General features: G+C 36.4%; 1 protein-coding gene across 1 annotated transcript in view; it reads left to right on the top strand.

Annotated features, from left to right (window-relative positions):
* ANKRD31 (ankyrin repeat domain 31) overlaps positions 1-14,571 on the top strand; it is a 129,702-nt gene that overhangs the window by 105,687 nt on the left and 9,444 nt on the right. Inside the window, 3 exon segments of the mRNA XM_060146123.1 lie at positions 1,073-1,213; positions 8,644-8,746; positions 11,435-11,506. Coding sequence (XP_060002106.1) covers positions 1,073-1,213; positions 8,644-8,746; positions 11,435-11,506 — 316 coding nt within the window.

Here is a 14,571-nt window from a genome sequence, read left to right as displayed (position 1 = left end):
GTTAATATCATCCAGTGTATTTTTCATTTCATGTGTTGTAATTTTCATCTCTAGAAGTTTGATTTGAGTCTTCTTTTATATCTTCCATGTCTCCATGTAACATTTGGAACATGTGGAATATAATAACTATTTAATGTCCTTATCTGCTAATTCTAACATCTTTGAGAGTTCTCAGTCATTTTCAATTGATTGCTTTCTCTCCTCCATATGGATTTATTTTCCTACCTGTTTCTAGGCCTGTTAATTTTTTATTGGATCCCAGAATTGTGAAATTTAGCTTGTTGGATGCCAGATATGTTTTTATTCTTAAAAATATTTTGGATATTTGTTCTCGAATATAGTTAATTTACACAGAAACAGTTTTATCCTTTTGGGTCTTGCTTTTATAATTTGTTAGGCAGGATTGGATCAGTGTTCAGTCTAAGGCTAATTATATCCCACTACAGAGGCAAGACTCTTCTGTGTACCTCCCAATGCCCCATCAGTTTTGAGGTTTTTCTAGTCTTACTATTGGGAACAGGTGCTATTTCTGCCCTTTGAGAATGCCCGAGAATGCCATTACCTCTACTTCTTTCAAGTAGTTCTTTTCCCAGGCTTGGGTAATTTCCTCACACACATGGCCAATCACAGCTCAGCGGAAGATCTGCAGAGTTCTCTGAAGATCTGCAGAGTTCTCTCTATATATATTTCTCTCTTCTTCAGTACTCTGTCCTGCAGACTCTAGCCATCATGCCTCCCTAGAGTATGCTCTGTCTATTCAACTCAGAGAATCCACGGGTTTTGCCTGGATGCCCTCTCTCTGTAACATGACATGGAAACTCTCAAGGCAGTGAGTTGGGACAATTATAGGGCTCACCTCATTAGTTTCTCATTTCTCAGGATCACTATACTTTGTTCCCTGATGTTTGGTATCTTGGAAACCATTGTTTCATATATTTAGTTTGCCTTTTTTTTTGGTTGTGTCATGTGTTAGGGTAAATCTGGTCCCTGTTACTTCATCATGGACAGAAGCAGAAGTTCATATATTTCAGATACTTTTTAATCCTAATTTTTGTTTTATTTTTCACCTCAGGAGACTACCCATAAAGCCAGTGTTTTATTGAATGGCAAAATTAAGGTAGAAAATGGTCAGATTTATCAAAACCCAGTCATCTGGCTCAAGGATCTTCTAGGAGCTGATAGTTACGTGACCTGGAATTATGCTTGGAGTAAGGTGGGTCATTCTTAAGTTATCTTTAACTTCATATTCAAATGGAAAGGTACATATTTTTTTATGATAAAACTATTTCCTTTTTTTAAGAAATCTGAAAGTTCTCCAAATTAGTTTTGTCCTCATGCATCCCTTCTGCAGTGTACTACATGCTTTCTCCCACAATTCCTATTTGCCAGAATTCCCCACAGCAGGATTGCACAGCTAACTGAGCCTCTCCTTCCTTGTTCCTCACCTAGTCTCAGAAAATTGAATGCCCCCAATCTTCCCCTCTTGTCCCTGCCACCTCACCTCCACAGTGATTGCAGGTCCCTGTGACTCCACATAGAAAATTTGGAACCACTGGTGAATTGATAATTTAATTAATATGTTACTAGTATTCTGATAAAATAAAGCAAAATATTCCCCTAAAGATGAAAATTATGATAAAGGGGCCTAAGACACACAAGTTATGGTGCACTTTTGTGTTTGAACATAGTCTTATCCATGAATTGCTAGCCTCCCCAAAAAATATTTCTGAATTTTTATTCAGACTTCCCAGACTTAGTGGTCTCCCCCTCAGTTCTGACTTCTGAGTTATAAGCCCAGTTTAATAACCAATTTGAAGAGTATCGATGACTGACGCACTTGAGGTCCAGTGATCAGCCACCTCCAGATGTCCATGGCACCCCTTCAGGGAACAGTATTGCAATGATTCACCCAGGAAAGTGTGAGTCATCAGACAGTCACCATTACTGTTTCACAGAATTGCAAATACCTTTAACCTCCACTAGCCATTACAGTAAGTCTCAGTGCACCAGTAATAGAAGGTGGTTTCCTCTCTCGTTTTTTGTCCAACTCAGCTCTGCCCACTCTCCTTTCTAGCTCCTATCTCAGTCTTAGTCCCTAAACTCTGCATTCTGGTCTCCTAGACCTCTGTTGCAGGTGCTTCGAGAACAGTGTTTCAGTTCCTTCACTTACATGAGCACATTTTAAATTTTCTCTGCTTTATATTATAGTCTCTCTGTGTTCCTTTTTTCCTGTATTATTATTATTTTTTATTTCCCACCACTGGAGTCACCAGGCCATCTGCTTTCAATTCAACCTGCCTAATCCTTTCCATGGATTCATAAATCATATTTGCATGTTAGTAATTAACATTTTACCCATGGAAATCCCTTTTTATTGCAAAGTTTCTTAAATTCATGATAGATGATATTGTTTTGCTGAAACTGAATCTGTGCTCACAGTGTGAATATGGTACTAATTGCTGTAGCTTAGGTTGTTTTGAGCTTAACATGCCTGTGGCCCACTGATGATGACTCAGTCCTCCCACTCTTTTTCTCTGTTGGAACTACTGCATTTTCTGCTTTTGAATAGCTGGCTGTGATATCATTTGGCTCACACTCTGTACTTATATGCCTCATTTACATATCACATTGCCTCTGGTCTTTTCTCATTAGCCATGTCAATTGGAGTCATATTGTTTAACATCTATGTGATAGTGAAGCCAAATACAAATGTGGGCACTAAAATTGGGGCAATTCTTGGATATAAGATACTCATACAGATTATCTGAGCAAGCTTAGATTTTTTTTTAATTATCCTAAAAATGGAAATAGTTTCAAAAATTACTGTAGGACACTCATGTACTTCTAGTAAATACCACAAGCTGAGAAGCACTGCCCCAGTGAGTTTGTTTACAATTTTTTAAAGCCTCTTTTAAAATTTACCACAGTAACCTCTACCCCTCTTGTCTTGGGGTAACTCCTGAATTCACAGTCACTTCTTGATAGGAGCTTTTTGCTACCTCGGTAAATGTGAACATTTCTACCGACTAGTTCCTAGTACAGTGGTGGGGCTATAGAGCCAGAACTGGTTGGTTGTCAGGCAAGAAATGCCAGAAAACTAGGTCTTGTCCTACATCAGACAGAATGACACAGCCACTAGACACGGAGATGACTCATACCTCGTACCCAAGCAGCTGAGCTGCTGTACAGCTTTGCCAAGGGAATCCTCATGCGTACTCCACTGGACATCACTCACTCCTCTTGCCACTTCAGTCTCCTGAAGTGACCTAGTGCCTGTTCAGTTTGAGTTCTATTCATTGTTATCCTTGTTCATTAAATCACTCCTACCTTGTGGAAAATAGATTTTTAACTCAGTGGATTTTCTTAAAGCTGTGTTCCTTGAATGTGTGAATTATCCCTAGTGATGTCTGGGACCTATGGGGACTCATGACCTCTAAGGCTACTAAGGTAAAATTTTACCCAGCACTAACTGATAAAAATATACTTTAAATCTGAGACATAGGTGAAAACGTACTGAGCCTACACATTGATGAGTGTATAAGGTGTGTTGGATATTGTCAGGGTGATAATGTGAACAAAATCCATTCTTTCTTCTTTTTATATACTTGCAGGTAAACTTTATTATTTCTGAGGTATAGTTGATTCCAGCTGTACAACATAGTCATTCAAAATCTTTATAGATTATACTTAAATTTATTATAAAATATTGGCTATATTCCCTGTGCTGTACAATATATCCTCATAGCTTATTTATTTTATACATAGTAGTTTGTACCTCTTAATCTCCTACCCCTATCTTGCCCTTCTTCCCTCTCCACTCTGGTAACCACTAGTTTATTTTCTCTATCTGTGTCTGTTTCTGTTTTGTTATATTCATTCATTTTATTTTATAGATTCCACATATAAGTGATAACAGAGTATTTGTCTTTCTCTGTCTGACTTATTTCACGTAGCATAATACCCTCCAGGTCCATCCATATTGTTGCAGATGGCAAGTTTACATTCTTTTTTATGGCTGAGTGATATTCCATTGTACATATATACCACATCTTCTTTATCCACTCATCTGTTGATGGGCGCTTAGGTTGCTTTCATATCTTGGCAACTGTAAATAATGCTTCTATGAACATTGGGTGCATGTACCTTTTCAAATTAGTGTTTTTGGGGTTTTTTTTTTCAGATGCATACCCAGGACTGGAATTGCTGAATCATATGACAGTTCTATTTTTAGTTTTTTGAGAAATCTCCATACTGTTTTCCACTGTGCCTGCACCAATATACATTCCCACCAACAGCATACGAAAGGGTTCCCCTTTCTCCACAGCCTTGCCAACATATGTTATTTGTATTCTTTTTGATGATAGCCATTCTGACAGGTGTGAGGTGATACCTCATTGTGGTTTTGATTTTCATTTTTCTGATGATTAGCAGTGTCAAACATCTTTTCATGTGACTGTTGGCCATCTGTATGTCTTCTTTGGAAAAATTTCTATTCAGGTCTTCTGCCCATTTTTTGACCAGGCTGTTTGTTTTTTGATATTGAGTTGTATGAGCTGTTTATACATTTTGGATATTACCCCCTTAATACTTGCAAATAGTTATATCATTTGCAAGTATTTCCTCCCCTTCAGTAGGTTGTGTTTTCATTTTGTCAGTGGTTTCTTTTGCTGTACAAAAGCTTTTAAGTTTAAGTAGGTCCCATTTGTTTATTTTTTATTTCGTTTCCTTTGCCTTAGGAGACAGATCCAAAACAATATTGCTCTGATTTATATCAAAGCGTGTTCTGCCTATGTTTTCTTCTGGGAATTTTATGATTTCCAGTCTTACATTTAGGTCTTCAGTCCATTTGGATTGGTATATGGTATGAGAAGTGTTCTAATTTCATTTTTTTACATGTAGCTGTCCAGTTTTCCCAGCACCACTTATTGAAGAGACTGTCTTTTCTCCATTGTATATTCTTGCCTCCTTTGTCATAGATTAATTGACCATAAGTGCATAGGTTTACTTCTGGGCTCTCTATTCTGTTCTGTTGATCTGTGTGTGTGTGTGTTTTTGTGCCCATACTGTTTTGATTACTGTAGCTTTGTAGTATAATCTGAAGTCAGGGAGTATGATTCCTCCAGCTCTGTTCTTCTTTCTCAAGATTGTTTTGGCTATTCAGGTCTTTTGTGTTTTTATACAAATTTTTAAATTATTTGTTCTAGTTCTGTGCAAAATGCCATTGGTATTTTGATAGGGGTTGCATTGAATCTGTAGATTGCCTTGGGTAGTATGGTCATTTTAACAATATTAATTCTTCCAGTCCAACAACATGTTTTTCTTTCCATTTGTTTGTTTCATTTTCAGTTTCTTTCATCAATGTCTTACAGTTTCCCAAGTACAGGACTTTTACCTCCTTAAGTAGGTTTATTCCTAGGTATTTTATTCTTTTTGATGGAATGGTAAACAGGATTGTTTCCTTAATCTCTTTCTGATGGTTCATTTGTTTTTTTATTAAATACATATTTATTGGAGTATAATTGCTTCACAATGCCGTGTTAGTTTCTGTTGTACAACAAAGTGAATCAGCCATATGCATACATAGTTCATTGTTAATGTATAGAAAGGCAACAATTTTCTATATATTAATTTTGTATCCTGCAGCTTTTCTGAATTCACTGATGAGCTCTGGTAGTTTTCTGGTGGTGTTTTTAGTATTTTCTATGTATAGTATCATGTCATCTGCAAACAGTGACAGTTTTACTTATGTGTTTCCAATTGAGATGCCTTTTATTTCTTTTTCTTGCCTGATTGTTGTGGCTAGGACTTGCAATACTATGTGAATAAAAGTAGCAAGAATGGGCATCTTTGTCTTGTTTCTGATCTTAGAGGAAATGCTTTCAGCTTTGCACCATGAGTATGATGTTAACTATGGGTTTGTCATATGTGATCTTTATTATGTTGAGGTATATTCCCTCTGTGCCCACTTTCTGGAGTGTTTTTATTATAAATGGATGTTGAATTTGGTCAAAGCTTTTTCTGCATCTATTGAGATGATCATATGATTTTTATTCTTCAGTTTGTTAATATAGTATATCACATTGATCGATTTGCAGACATCAAAAAACCCTTGCATCCCTAGGATAAATCCCACTTGATCATGGTGTATGGTCCTCTTAATGTATTGTTGGATTCTGTTTGCTAATATTTTGTGAGGATTTTTGTGTCTGTGTTTATCAGTGATATTAGCTGTAATTTTGTGAGGTTTTTTTGTGATATCTTGTCTGGTTTTGGTATCAGTGTGATGCTGGCCTTCTAGAATGAGTTCGAAAGTGTTCCTTTCTCTGCAGTTTTTTGGAATAGTTTGAGAAGGATAGGTGTTAACTCTTCTCTAAATGTTTGGTAGAATTCACCTGTGAAGCCATCTGGTCCTTTACTTTTGTTTGTTGGGAGTTTTTAAATTACTGATTCAATTTCATTACTGGTAATTGGTCTATTCAGATTTTCTACTTCTTCCTAGTTTAGTGTGGGGAGATTGTACATTTCTAAGAATTTGTCCATTCTAGATTGTCCATTTTATTGGCATGTAGTTGTTTGTGGTCTCTTAAGATCCTTGGTATTTCTGTGGTGTTGGTTGTAACTTCTCCTTTTCATTTCTGATTTTATTGACTTGGGCCCTCTCCCTTTTTTTCTTGATAAGTCTGACTAAAGGTTTATCAATTTTATCTTTTCAAAGAACCAGATTTTAGTTTCATTGACTTTTTCTATTTTTTAGTCTCTGTGTCATTTATTTCTGCTCTAATCCTTATGATTTCTTTCCGTCTACAAACTTTAGGTTTTGTTTGTTCTTCTTTCTCTAGTTTCTTTAGATGTAAGATTAGGTCATTTATTTGAGATTTTTTCTTGTTTCCTGAGGTAAGCTTGTGTCACTATAAACTTCCCTGTTACAACTGCTTTTGCTGCATCCCATAGATTTTGGATCATCATGATTTTGTTTTCATTTGTCTCTAGGTATTTTTTTTTCTTCTTTGCTTTCTTCAGTGAATTTTTGGTTGTTTAGTAGCATATTGTTTAGCCTCCACGTGTTTGTGAGGATATTTTGCAGTTTTTTTTCTTGTAGTTGATTTCTAGTCACATAGTGTTGTGGTTGGAAAAGATGCTTGATATGATTTTAGTCTTCTTAAATTTATTGAGATTTGTTTTGTTGCCTAGTATGTGATCTGTCCTGGAAAATGTTCCATGTGCACTTGAAAAGAATGTATATTCTGCTGTTTTTGGATAAATGTTCAAAATCCATTGTTGTTAACTGTCAGTTGTTTGGAGAAATGACAGGTGGCATTCAGTGGCCTCACCGCTCTTTTTCCCTGGCAAGTGAGGAGGGTTTAGCATACTGAGTAGGCCAGGTCTGTTCCATTAACATTACCAAGCTTTGTTTAGTCATAGGATTGAGCTAAAAGTCTGCCTAACCATTCTGTATTCCTTAGGCCTTCCTCGCTCTGTTCAGTAACAAGCATTTACTGAGCACTCAGGGTGTGCTAGACAGCATGCCAAAAGTATATATTATCATATATATTATCTCCTTTACTCCTCCCAACTTAAAAATCTGGAGATACTCATTTAACAGATGCACAAACTCAGGCTCAGAGAATTTAAGAATTTTGCTTAAGAGCTGGGACTTAAGAGCTTTTTCTTAGTATTGTCAGGCACTATATGAAGAGCTAGAGAATAAAAATTAATATTATACAGATCCTTCTTCAAGGAGCCTATAGTTCAATGGAAACGGACACATTAATACATAATTTCCTTTAAGTGGGATAAGTGCCTTGACAGAAATATGAGCAGAGACTTTATGGGATCCTAGAGGAGGGTCATTACTTGAGCTTAGCAGTTATAGGAAGGCATCCTGGAGGAAGGGATGTCCAAGTTGAGACTTGCTGGTTTAACCATAGTGAACCTAGCTTCTGGGAGTATACTATTAGACTGCTCTAGAACTAGGTCCGGAGGACGCAAAGACCCTTGGACTCAGAACATTTCTGGCAGGTGTTTGCCAGTCTACCTCAGTCCAGCCCATTTGTATGTACATATTTCTAAGCTCTGACCTTTTGGGCTGATACACAATAACTAAGTTCAAAAACAAACCAAGAAAAACAAAAAAACTTTGATGTATAGACCTAAAATGCAGTTAATGTAACCAGCTGTGTATCTGATTTCTAGAAAAGTACCATTTTACTTTTATGACTTAATTTTATTAATGCAACATTAATTTTTTAAAGTTATAAAGTAGCAGGTGCTGGATTAATATTTGTTGAATAAGTGAACATATGAGAGAATTAATGGTACATATCAGGGATCAGCAATTTTTTCTGTAAAGGGCCAGATAATACATATTTCAGGCTTTGTGAGCATATGGTCTCTGTCAAAACTACTCCATCCTGCTGTAGCATAAAAGCAGCCATAGATGTTAAGTAAATGAATGGGAATCACTGTGTTCTAGTAAAACTTTATTTACAAAAAGATGGCAGCCCAGATTTGGCTGTGGGCTAGTTTTCCAGTACATAATGTACAACAATCAATACTTTACTGGAGTTACAATTTGCAGGAGAAAGCTGTATTTGCTTCTGATAAAATATATGATTTTGAAGTTCTGTGTTTAATTATGTGCAGGTAACATACCAGGGGAAGGAACTTTTAAAGTATATTTCTGAGGAATTACCCTTGCCTCCAGACCCAAACTTGGTACCTCAGCAACATCAACCTTGTCTTCCAGGTATGTGCAGACCAACACCTGTTTCTTAGTTGTGGGGAAAACACACCCACATCTGCTGAGAAGGCATTGCACTTGTCTTTTTTTTTTTCCATTCAGGTTAAATTCACATGATATTCAAATAAACATTTTAAAGTGAACAATTCAGTGGCATTTAGTACATTGACAGTGTTTTACAACCACCAGCTCTGTGTAGTTCCAAAACAGTTTCATCACCCCAAAAAGAAACCCATACCCATTCAGCAGTTACTTCCCATTCAGCAGTTACTTCCCATTCCCCACTCTCTCTAGTCCCTGAGCACTACCAGTCTGCTTCCTGTCTGCATGGATTTGCCTAGTCTGAATATATTATATAAATGGAATCCTTCAATATATGACCTTTTGTGTATGGCACCTTTCACTTAGCATAATGCTTTTAAGGATTATCTACATTGTAATAGTACTTCATTCCTTTTTATGGCTTCCATTACATATATATATAAACCACAGTTTACTTATTTATTCATCCTTTGATGGACATTTGGGTTTCCACTTTCTGGCTGTTGGACATAGTGCTGCCATTAACAGATATATACGTATATTTGTTTGGATACCTGTTTTCAGTTCTTTTGGGTGTATACCAAGGAGTGGAATTGCTATATTATATAGTTATTATATGTTTAACTTTTGAGGGAACAGCCATTACTGTTTTCCACAGCAACTGAATCATTTTACATTCCTACCAGCAATGTACAAGGGTTCCAGTTTCCCCACATCTCCACCAAAACTTGTTATTTTCTGTTTGTTTGTTTACAGCACTCCGTTTAAACACCGTTTAACTTAAATTCTAGAAGAATGACACCTTCTCTCACAATTCCTTTCTCGGAATCTGTGATGTGCTTACTTTAGGTAGATTTTTTTTAAGTGTCATGTAAAAGGGAAAAATGGTATTTTTTTCCTTCCTGCAGGCATGATTTGGTTAGTTTTCCATATTTTCTAAAAATAGATCCTAGATACTAGAATTAAGTCTTTGCTTGTTAGGGTACACTAATAAACCTTCAGAAAACTGAAGAGAATGTGGTCTTCACCAGTCAGCAGCCGATTTTGAAGTTATTGGAAAGGGCGGTACACATTTATGAAAAGCAGACATAACTAATGTTATATCACCCTTCTCTGCTGCAGTGCACCCTCTTTTTCCCCCAGTTTCCCTGTCTTAGACCAGTTGGGGACAATATATGAGGAGAGGGGGTACAAAACAAAAAATGATAATTCTGTGACAACCAGAGTCAAGAACCAAACAGGATTACTATCACAAGCCTCTAACCAGGGGTTTCCCAGGGTTACTCCTTTCCTTACAACAAATCCCAGTAATTCAAAGTACTTTCCTAAGTTTATACTGAAGTCACTCTAACCTTTGTCTCAAAAACTGGCTTCAGAATAAGATGCATTTTCCCCTGTTTTCTAAGGATAGCCTCAAAAGTATTTTTCATCATTTTGGGGAAACACATAAAATAAAACAATTGTGGGGAAGTTAAAGAGCTTACGAAACTGGAAGGAGTTGTAGTAATTCATGGTCTTTGGTTCCTTACCTAATCTAATCTTAGAGATAGGCCAAGGAACCTGAGTTTTTAGGAAAGTGATTCTTATGCAGCCAGCCTGACTGTTGACTTTGAATGACTAGTGGTATCTGATTTCTTATGCAGGTAATAATTTGAAAATTCTTAATATTCAGCCCTTCACTTTGATTCCAAAGCACACCCACTTTTGTGCTTGTACACTCAAGCCCTCTGTCTCTCTGTCTCTCTTGTCCCTCTCGTCTCTCTGCCTCGTGCACGTGCGCACACACACACTTGAAGGAAAGTCAAGCAAACCCTTTCTCCTAGTTTCTATCCTTAAGAGTCAAAGCAGAAATATAGGTTCTTCCTCATATCAGAAAGCATATCTGCTCCTCAGATTTTCTAGCTCCAGGCACGTATTTCCAACCCCAGCCATGCGTCTTCTTCCTCAGAGGGCTCACAGTTCCTCTGCTAAATGAGCATGAAATAAAAAATGGGTTCTGAATTGCTGCTTCTGTTGCCTGCAGTATAAACAGTTTCTTGTTACTAATTTCTGTCCAGAAATCCTGAATTTTCTTTCCTTTAGATATTTCAGAAAATGTTAGTGCTAATTTGAGAACTGTGGAGGCGCCAGTATGCCAACCAGCATCTTGCTACCTTGATCTGGACCTAGGAATCTATAGACAGGTCCCTGCAGGCATCCGTAGGCTGCTGTTGAAGTTTTGTTTGAGCATCTTTGAGTTAGGATTCTTTTGTACCTGGTTTTGTGGTACCTGACAGAAATCCAAAGACCTGGTAAGTTAGAAAAATGTAAAGTCTCTAACCTTATTACAAGCAAAGCATTCTGGAGAGAATCTTTTCCCCTCTTCTGCATATCAAAATGTGGTAATGGAAGTTGTGGCTCTGACATCATAGAGACCATAGTCTAAAGGAAAAACATGTCCACATGGATTTAATTAGCCTACTTCAGATCATGAACATATCTGTTCTCTTATGCTTTTTGATGATCACACTCTTCAGAATACTGTTTTTTGGAAATAGTGGACTAGGAAGAGATATTTACATTTCCCATAACTAGGATGACCATGTATCCCCATTTGACCAGGGCAGTCCCTAATCCAGAAAAATTATTAGTACCACTCCCTTTCACTTTCAGACATTCCTTGTTTAGATGACCTAGTACAGGAACCAAGCAAATAACTGTTGGAAAAAATGAAATTTGGACAAGGTGAAAAAAAGAGAAAGAGAGAAACTTTCAGTTTTATTTAAGTTTTTAACTGTATAGTTTCTAGCATACTACTGTGTAAATAGATGGTTAAATCTTATGTATATCACTCTATATTATAAATAATTGCTGATTATCTAATCTTAACCCCCGATAGACTGAGAAGATCTTTGAGTTCAGAGAGATTTTTGTGGGCTCTTGCTTCCTATTATATTCCCAATGCCTGGCATATAGTAGCTTCCAAGTAAAATGTTCATTGAATAAATGAATGAGTGAATGGAAACATGAACATGATCCAAAGGACTGCTTATTTTAAAACTGAATTTACTTACAGTTGACGGTCCTCATAGGTGGACATTCCTAGATCTCACAGGCTATAACAGAATTTGTGGTGAAGAATTCAACAAATGGTAAATGGGATTTTGGTTAGTTAATACTGTCTCCTTTATCTGAATTAATCTCCCTTATCTGAATTTTCTGTCTAACTGTGAGGTATAAGAGTGATGGCCCTTCAGGCTTAATTTCCAAAATACACAAACAGCTCATACAACTCAACAACAAAAAAACAAACAACCCAATCAAAAACTGGACAGAGACCTAAATAGACATTTCACCAAAGAAGACATACTGATGGCCAATAGGCACATGAAAAGATGCTCAATGTCGCTAATTATTAGAGAAATGCAAATCAAAACCACAATGAAGTATCACCTCACACCTGTCAGAATGACCATCATTAAAAAGTTTACAAATAACAAATGCTGGAGAGGTGTGGGAAAAAGGGAACCCTCCTACACTGTTGGTGAGAATGTAAATTGGTGCAGCCACTATGGAGAACAGTATGGAGATACCTTAAAAAACTAAAAATAGAGTTGCCATATGATCCAGCAATCCCATTCCTGGGCATACATCTGGACAAAGCTATAATCCGAAAAGATACATGCACCCCTATGTTCACAGCAGCACTATTTACAATAGCCAAGACATGGAAGCAACCTAAGTGTCCATCGGCAACAGATGAATGGATAAAGAAGATGTAGTATATATACATAATTACTACTCAGCCATAAAAAAGAATGAAATAATGCCCTTTGCGGCAACATGAATCGACCTAGAGATTATCATACTAAGTGAAGTAAGTCAGAAAGAGAAAGACATGTGCCACCTGATATCACTTATATGTAGAATGTAAAATATGACACAGATGAACTTATTTGTGAAACAGAAACAGACTAACAGACAGGGAACAAACTTATGGTTACCAAAGGGGAAAGGGGGTGGTGGGGGAGGGATGAATTAGGAGTTTGGGACTAGCAGATACAAACTGCTATATGTAAAATAGATAAACAACAATGTCCTACTGTATAGCATGGGGAACTATATTCAGTATCCTTTAATAAACCATAATGGAAAAGAAGATGAAAAAGAATATATATATGTATAACTGAATCACTTTGCTGTATACCAGAAACTAACACAACATTGTAAATCAACTATACTTCAAAAAAAAAGAAAAAAGAATGATGGCCCTCCACATTTTTCTGAACCAGAAATTTCAAAGAGAACTATTTCTCCTTTCCCCTCATCCAGTTTACTTCTACATATCATTTTAGATTCATGGTATCAAGAAAATCATGAATCATGAAGATAAGTGATAAAATGACTTGCTTCAGTAAGTCAGAGATAATGGAAGAGCTTTTTATTTATTTGAGTTCTACACAAAAACTAGTTAACCTGGCAACTTGAGGCAATGTATTGATAGACTCCAGGATGTTAAAATGTGGTATATTAACACATTTGAGGATATATGTTGTTTCTAATGAAAGATTCTAAACATACCAATGCTAATCTTTAAAAATGAAGTTCTGTTCACGAAATGTTGATGAAATCCCTGAAGTATCTATCTCTAAAGTCCTTTATAAGCTTTAAAATGGAGTGAGTCTATGATGCATTTTCCCTTAAAATTTCACAGCTTCGTCCCAAGCCTCTCTCCGCTCTGCCTACTTGTCTGTAGTTCCTCCTTTGTGTTATTGAGGGAATCTTCATCAATATTTCAGTATATATTGGAATGGGAAAAATGAACATTCCCAAAACTTCTATTACATAATGTGAACATTATGTATAAAAATATTGACATATTTTTCACAAAGTTCTTTAGAAAAACATTCTGTTAATATAGATCACATTTCATTATCTACCTGGAAAGCCAGTTTTATATGTTTATGTCCCCTGTCACCATAGTACCAAGACACTCAAAACACATGAAGCTTGAATGTATTCATCTAAGCAAAGCAAACAAACAAAAAAAGAGTATCTCCTGAGGCCTTTCTTTTCCCAGGCTATCATTTAATGCACTCTGATTATATAATTTATAATTTGCTCTCAGGAAGATCTAACATCACTTGTTCATTTGAAATAGAATATGCTTTTTCAGGGAAAAAACAGACTTTTTTTGTTTTTAATGAAAACGGTCTTTGACCTACTTATAATCTGTTGTGAATAAATGACTTTAAAGAAAGAGTTTTCTTCATTTCAGTGCTGTTATTGTGCTTCATTTCTCTGTAAAAGTATATGTAATAGAACACAAACATTCACAGGTGCTTCTGTTTTATGTGGTTAAGAACTTCTTAAACAGCCAAGGAAGATGGGTGCCTGATAACAGAGCACAGGGTGTTTATTTCAGCTCCTGTTTAAACTCCTGATCCTTTTTCATTATTTTAATCGTATTTTTTTTCATCCTGGTATTTTATATCTACTGGTAGGGGAGGAAAGAGAAGAAAACAAATTACCTGTTGAGCATTTGCCATGTGCCAGACCCCCTGCCAGATTATTTTACATACATTAGGACATTTAGGAGCTTCTTTTTAGTAGAACTCCAAGGTTCACGTCTGTACGACAGAGACACAGAAAACCTGAACACTTTACATATAAAATCAAGTATCTCAAATCCAATTCAGCTTAAAGAACCACCTATTAATTTCAATTTTCCCCTGAACAATGAGGGCCTAAATAGTTTTAAACTTCTAAGTATAATAATCAAGTCTGTTTCTTGATGCCAGTACAGTTTC

The sequence above is a fragment of the Lagenorhynchus albirostris genome, chromosome 3 (genome assembly GCF_949774975.1).
Source record: "Lagenorhynchus albirostris chromosome 3, mLagAlb1.1, whole genome shotgun sequence".
NCBI lineage: Eukaryota > Metazoa > Chordata > Mammalia > Artiodactyla > Delphinidae > Lagenorhynchus > Lagenorhynchus albirostris.
This window is presented reverse-complemented; position numbering and strand designations above follow the sequence as displayed.